At 38.6% G+C, this 7,157-nt stretch overlaps 1 protein-coding gene across 1 annotated transcript in view; it reads left to right on the top strand.

Moving 5' to 3' along the window:
* The first annotated feature begins 2,658 nt into the window (after nucleotides 1–2,658).
* TUBGCP4 (tubulin, gamma complex associated protein 4) overlaps nucleotides 2,659–7,157 on the top strand; it is a 25,062-nt gene continuing 20,563 nt past the window's right edge. The window contains exons 1-4 of the mRNA XM_006831720.1: nucleotides 2,659–2,782; nucleotides 3,405–3,458; nucleotides 3,898–3,954; nucleotides 6,509–6,588. Coding sequence (XP_006831783.1) covers nucleotides 3,922–3,954; nucleotides 6,509–6,588 — 113 coding nt within the window. The 5' untranslated portion in view covers nucleotides 2,659–2,782; nucleotides 3,405–3,458; nucleotides 3,898–3,921. The remainder of the gene's footprint in view (nucleotides 2,783–3,404; nucleotides 3,459–3,897; nucleotides 3,955–6,508; nucleotides 6,589–7,157) is intronic.

Below are 7,157 nucleotides of genomic sequence, written 5' to 3'. Positions count from 1 at the left end.
GTCTGTCTGTCTTACTCTGTGTCCAGGCTGCTTTTATTGTAGCTAATGGGTACATTTAGCTGCAGGGACTACCAGTACCCTTTACAGCCTCCTCTGACTACACTATCCCTGGTAAGCCCCAAGCCCTAGCTTCTTCCACATCAGCTGCTGAATTCTTGTAGTATATCTACCATTCCATTACCAGAGCCTGTCAGAGCCTGTGTGGTGACCCAAACAGGCCATAACCAGAGAGGCTATTCAGCATAGTCTCTAGTAGCTGCTGCTAAACACAGTTCCCCAAATAAAACTACATAAGAAATTCCTATTAAAAAGGTGTACATTTCCTGCAAGACAAGCCAGGTTTGTAACTGACCTCTTTCTGAGAGTCTCATGACTTCCCAAGTTGGCTGTCAAATTCACATTCTTGCTGAATTGCCACACCAGACAGAGAAAGGGACATAAGAAGGAGTATTGAGTTAATTTTTTAATTCAGCAAACATTTACTGGACACAGCTATAAGCTGAGATACAAAAATAAATAAAGTACTGCCCCTGCCTTTTCTAAATTATTGGCATAGTGAAGGGGATATATAAACAAAAGTACAATTCAATCATTAAGTAGAGATGCAATAAAAACATCAAGAACATCTAACAGGGAAGAAAGCAAAAGACCCTGAAGAGACAAGAAAAAAGGAAAAGACCAAAATGAATATCAGAAGAGACTCTGAAACTTGCTCTCCAGTGTAGTGATGCTAAAGCAAATGGAAGAAATGAGGAGGTAATAGAGTTGAACATAAAATTTCAGTCTCCTCAAGAGGACAAAGTCAAGTATTATAATGAAATATGGAAAGACCTGGAATTAGAAAACCAAAAAGGAAGCCCATGTTCAGCATTTCTCAAACTGAAAAAACTGAAGAAAAAAATCAAGCCTCTACTTACAATTTTGAAGGATTCTATGGCCAAAATATTGAATGATACAGAAAGCGTTAAAAGCAGGTGGAAGGAATACATAGAGTCATTGTACCAAAAGAAATAATTGTTATTCAGTTGTTTCAAGAGGTAGCATATGATCTGAAAGTACTGTTAAGGAAGAAGTTGAAGGTGCACTGAAGGCACTGGCATAGAATAAGACTCCAGGAATTGATGGAATACAAATTGAAATCTTTCAATAAACTGTTGCAGCACTGGAAGTCCTCACTCATCTATGCCAAGAAATCTGGAAGACAGCTACCTGGCCAACAAATTGGAAGTGATCCATATTTGTGTCCTTTCCAAAGACAGGTGGAAATCATTGTACAATATCATTAATATGACAAGCAAGTAAAATTTTGTAAGGATAACTTCAAAAACCGACTGCAGCAGTACGTCGACAGGAAACTCCCAGAGGTTCAACTCGGATTCAGACAAAGATGTGGAATGAGGGTTATCCATTATTTATGTCAGATGGATCATGGCTGAAAACAAAATATTACTTTATTGACTTTACAAAGGTTTTTGACTGTGTGGATCATGACAAGCTGTGTCCAACAATACAAAGAATGGGTATTTCAAACACTTCATTGTGCTCATAAAGAACATGTACATAGATCAAGAAGCAGTCGTTCAAACAGAACAAGGGGACACTGAAGGGTTTCAAATCAGGAAAGGGTGTGCCATGGTTGTATCCTCTTAACATACTTCTTCAATCTGTGTGCTGAGCAAATAATTCGAGTAGTTGCATTATATGAAGAAGAATGTGGCATCAGGATTGGAGGAAAGCTTATTAACAAACTGTGAAATGCAGATGATACATCCTTGTTTGCTGGAAGCAAAAAGGAATTAAAATACTTACTGTTGAAGATCAAAGACCACAGCCTTCAATATAAGTTGCACCTCAATGTAAAGAAAACAAAAATCCTCAAAACTGGACCAATAAATAACATCATGATAAATAGAGAAAAGGTTGAAGTTGTCAAAGATAACTTTTTGGAAGGAGAATTCAAGAAATCAAATGACATACTGCATTAGGTAAATCTGCTGCACAACAGTTCTTTAAAGTGTTGAAAGAGCAAAGATGTCAGTTTTAGGACCAAGGTGCACTTGACCCAAGCCATGGTATTTTCAGTAGCCTCTTACGCTTGTGAAAGTTTAACAGTGTATAAGGAAGACTGTGGAAGAATTGATGCATTTGAGTTATAGTGTTGGATAAGAATATTAAAAGTACCTTGAGTGTCAGAATAACAAACAGATCTGTGTTGGAAGTAGTCAGAATGCTCTTTAGAAGCCAAAATGGCCAGATTTCATCTCTCATACTGAAGACATTATCAGGAGGGACCAATCCCTGGAGAAGAGCATTATCCTTGGTAAAGTAGAGGGTCATTGAAAAAGAGGAAGTCCCCAGCAATGAGATGTATTGACACAGTAGCAGCAGCAATGGGCACAGGCATAGCAATGATTGTGAAATTGACGCAGGGTCCTGCAGTGTTGCCTTCTGTTGTACATAGTGTCAGTTTAGAAGATCAAAGTATTATCATATTTTTAAAGATCAGTGCTTAAAATCTTTATCTTCTAGTCAGTGTTCCTCTCATTAAACACCACATTGAAACAGGGTTATTTAAGTTAAAACAATACCAGTAATAAAGAATAATGTCTTTCTCCAGCTTCAGGGCTTAAACTAAGAAGCTAACTTCTTTTTACTTCAGGATCACCATTCATCGCAGCAGGGCCAAGGTGGGTTACATGGAATCTACCTGAGGGCCTTCTGCACAGGCTTGGATTCTGTTTTGCAACCTTATCGCCAAGCACTGCTTGATTTGGAACAAGAGGTGAGAAAAAAGAGACATAAAAAGCAATACCTTTGGGAAAACAGACTTGAGAATGTAACTGAATTTGAAACATCTTTGATAACTTCTTTTCTCCAGAGTAGATAGTTCAGAGTGAACTGTTTCCTGCACAGCTGGAGGGTACAGTTTTCTCTCTGTGATTGCCCAAGCCATGATCAGAGTGGCTTATAGATCATGGCAGAGGGTTCTGAGTGAGCTTATGAGAATTGTTAAAACAATACCACTAATGTGGTTTGTTATCACCTGAAAATCAGAGTTATTAATCTATAAATGATCAACTTGTATAGTAGCCTAAACCTAACACTAAGCCCATTCACAGATTCTCTGCTAGTGTTTGTGATGGTTACAAATCAAGTTGTTAACCGCAAAGTCAGCAGTTTAAAACTACCAGCTGCTCTGTGGGAGAAAGTTGAGGCTTTCTGCTCCCTTAAAGATTTACAGCCTCAGAAACCCTAATCAGGGTTGCTATGAGTCAGAACCAAGTCCATGGCACATAACCACTACCACCACCAGGCCCATTCTCAGATTCTCTTCTAGTTTTCATAGATGAAAGCAGTTTAAGAAAATCCGTATGACACCCTAACTGTGATGTCTTTTATTGCAGTTTCTGGCTGATCCCCATCTCTCCATATCACATGTCAACTACTCCTTAGATCAGGTATGCTGCCCAGATAACAGAAGTCCTAGAAATCTGTTGAAACTGTTAGAAAAATCTAACTTCTGACATTGTTTTTTCATTTTGTATTCAGGGCCTGGCATTTTATGTTTTGTGCATTTTTATGCTCTTAATATGGCAGGACTGTTTGAAGAAACCCAAATTTAGTTAAAACCTAATGTCTTATGTTAATGATGTCTAAATTGACATCCATGTTAACAATTATACCTGCTTCAGAAATAGAAACTGCCTCCATCTGCCATCCTCTTTCTGTGTGTAACCAACCCCTTTGTCAATCAAAATTGCCTTAGAACACTGGATCCTTTTCTTGGCTCTTCTATGGGATTGCCATGTTTATCTTAAACTAGACTATTTTGAAACAACAGCATTTTCTGAGTTGATGTTTTTTCCCTTGCACACATTACTATTTTCTGCTTTGCAGTTCCAGCTCCTCTTTCCCTCTGTGATGGTTGTAGTGGAGCAAATTAAAAGTCAAAAGGTGAGAACTTTCCTTTTTCCTTTTGCCCTGATAAGCACCAAGAAAATATTAGTATTTAATTTTACCTTGCATTCTTTTTGAAGACTCTGGTTTTTGTTTTTGTATATTTATTCATCCATTCACTAATATATGGTGCATCACACGCTAAGTATCAGTGATGCGAAGATAAATAGGATATAACCCTGTCCTTCAGCCCATCTGGTCCACTTTGCTGCTAGGGTGAGAAAAAAATGCTATGGGTGCCTGGAGGTGAGAGCTAATTGTTCCAAGGGTTTAGAAGTGTTGATTATAGTTCTTAGGAGACACAACAAATTCATCCTCAAAAGGAAAGACGGTAATAGGTTAGGGCGCTGAGAGTTTTCTAAGAATTATTAGATAACTGGGTGAAACCCAGATGCCATTTTATTAGTTAAAGATATCTGACCTTGTCACATGTTTTTATCATATGCTGTTGTTGTTAAATGCCATCAAGTTGGTTCCAACTCATAGAGACCCTGTATAGGGTTTCTAAGGAGCATTGAAAAGTTAGACCCCAACTCATAGAGACCCTGTATAGGGCTTCTAAGGAGCATTGAAAAGTTAGACCCCAACTCATAGAGACCCTGTATAGGGCTTTTAAGGAGCATTGAAAAGTTAGACCCCAACTCATAGAGACCCTGTATAGGGCTTTTAAGGAACATTGAAAAGTTAGACCCAAACAGAGTATTTGTCTTTTCTGGCTAGGATTAGTAACTCTGAGGAATCTTTCGAGATTTCATATCCAAGAAGAATTTAGTACCTTATTGAAATGGTTCATGTAACTCCATTCTTAATAAAGGACAAGTAGATTAATCATGTTTAGTTCAAGTCTCCATGTATTTAAGCTTTTATATTTATGCCTTAACTTATTAAGAGTATTCACTTTAATGAATATCCAGTCATTATCAAGCACTTACTTTGTGCTAGGCAGTATATTAACTGCTTTACATACATTTTCACATTCAAATAGGTTAAGGAGTATGCTCAGATAGACACACGGTGTAGTAAATAGTAGTTGTTATGTACTGACTCATTGTGACCTTATGCACAACAGAGCAAAACACTGCCTGGTCCTGTGCCATCCTCACAATTGTTGTATTTGAGCCCATTGTTACAGTGTTAATCCATCTCGTTAGGGGTTTTCCTCTTTTTCACTGACCCTCCACTTTACCATGCATGGTATCTTTCTCCAGGGGCTGATCCAAAATAAATTGTAGAGCTGGTATATAAACCTTGGCCTTTCTGACTCTTTATTGCTTCAGTCGAATCTGCTACTCAAGAGCTCTTTAAAGATTTCAGGAGCAAAGACGTGAGTTTGAGGATTAAGGTGTGCCTGATCCAACCCATGGTATTTTCAGTAGCTTAATATGAATGTGAAAATCCAAATCATAGAAACCCTGTGTGGGGTTTCCAAGGAACTTCTGGTGGATTTGAACTGCCAACCTTGTGATTAGCAGTCCAGCACTTATCCTACAGTGCCACTCCAGGAGTCAGATGTTGTTAGGTACCATCGAATCGGTTCCAACTCATAGTGTCCTTATACACAATAGAACAAAACATAGAAGAATTGATGCATTTGAGCTTTGGTATTAGAGAAGAATATTCAAAGTACCATGGACTACTAGAAGAACAAATAAATCTGTATTGGAAGAAATACAGCTAGAATTCTCCTTAGAAACCAAGATGTCGGGACATTATCTCTCATACGTCGGAGACATTATCAGAAGACCACTCCTAGAGAAGACCATCATGCAGCAAAAAAGAGGAAGACCCCCAACGAGATGGATTGTCACAGTAGAAGCAGCAGTAAGCTCAAGATTAACACCAGTTGTGAAGATGGTGCAAGACTGGGCAGTGGTTAAGATCACTGTGAGTCAGAACTGATTCCACAGCACCTAACAACAACATCTGACTCCTGGCATGGCACTGTAGGTTGAATGCTGGACTACTAATCACAAGGTTGATGGTTCAAATCCACCCGCTGCTCCTTTGACACCACATATAGGGTCACTGTAAGTCGGGACCAACTTGACGACAATTAACAACATGTGACTCAAAAGACTGTGTTCTTAATCACTGTATTAAACTATTTCCCAAAGTGGGAGTGGACCTCCTAGGTGAATGGTGTTAGTGGGGACAGCATCAGGGTTCCATACATAGCTGCACTTCTCACTTAACTTTTAGCTGTCATTGCTTAGAAGTCCAACTCTAAATGATTCTGGTTTCCCTGGTGCAGAGTTCTCAAACTAGTGTGTATCAGAGCTTAAAAACACATAAAGTTGCCTCCACTCTCCTGAGTTTTTGGTTTAGTAAGTCCAGGGTGGAACCTAAGGATTTGCATTTCTAACAAGTTCCCATATGATTATGATACTAGACCGGGGTCTATACTTTGAGAATCTTTATATATGATTATTATGAGAAAGTTTATCCTTGTTTTTTGCTGGAGTGTGCACCCTTGGTTAAATTTAGAATATGAGTTTTTGCTGCATGAATCATTCAAATGAAATTAAGTTTGAAACAATTATATTTTCCATAGATTCATGGATGTCAGATTCTGGAAACAGTCTACAAATATAGCTGTGGTGGGCTGCCTCCTGTTCGCAGTGCCCTAGAAAAGTAAGCCGTGACTTAATTGAGGATTTGGGGTGGGATGGGTGGCCAAGTGACTTGACTGCTCATATGTTATATTTTCACGCCATATTGGGTTTCTCTCTAGGAAAAGCTATGACCAGAATAGAAAAACCTGTACGAGTAGAGGGACTCTTGAAATCCTGAATATCAAAGTCAGAATCTAGTTGCTTAGCTGAGTATTTAAAAGGCAGTTCTTTTTAATGTTTGGATCCTGTATCCTTGGAGGACTTACATATGACAGATACTGCTCAGCTATGTCTAAGCATGTTTATTTTTTGTTTTTTTTTTAAGTTTTTATTGTAAATGGAGTGATAGTTTGCATGGGAGAACGTCGGTTTTATATCATCGTTTCATTGCAATGATTGTAGTGCATCATCATCCACTTAGCATTTGCTTCCATTCCCTCTGTTTTTTTGTTTCTTTTTTGGGGGGGAAGAGAATGTACACAAAAACACTCAGGGATATATAGTAATTTGCAGAATGTGCCTGCCTCTTGGCCAACAGCGCACAGCCTTTCTCTTTCCATGAGTCTAGAGTCTAGAGTCCTCAGCTGC

Source organism: Chrysochloris asiatica, unplaced genomic scaffold (genome assembly GCF_000296735.1).
Source record: "Chrysochloris asiatica unplaced genomic scaffold, ChrAsi1.0 scaffold00004, whole genome shotgun sequence".
In the NCBI taxonomy this organism is placed as follows: domain Eukaryota; kingdom Metazoa; phylum Chordata; class Mammalia; order Afrosoricida; family Chrysochloridae; genus Chrysochloris; species Chrysochloris asiatica.
This window is presented reverse-complemented; position numbering and strand designations above follow the sequence as displayed.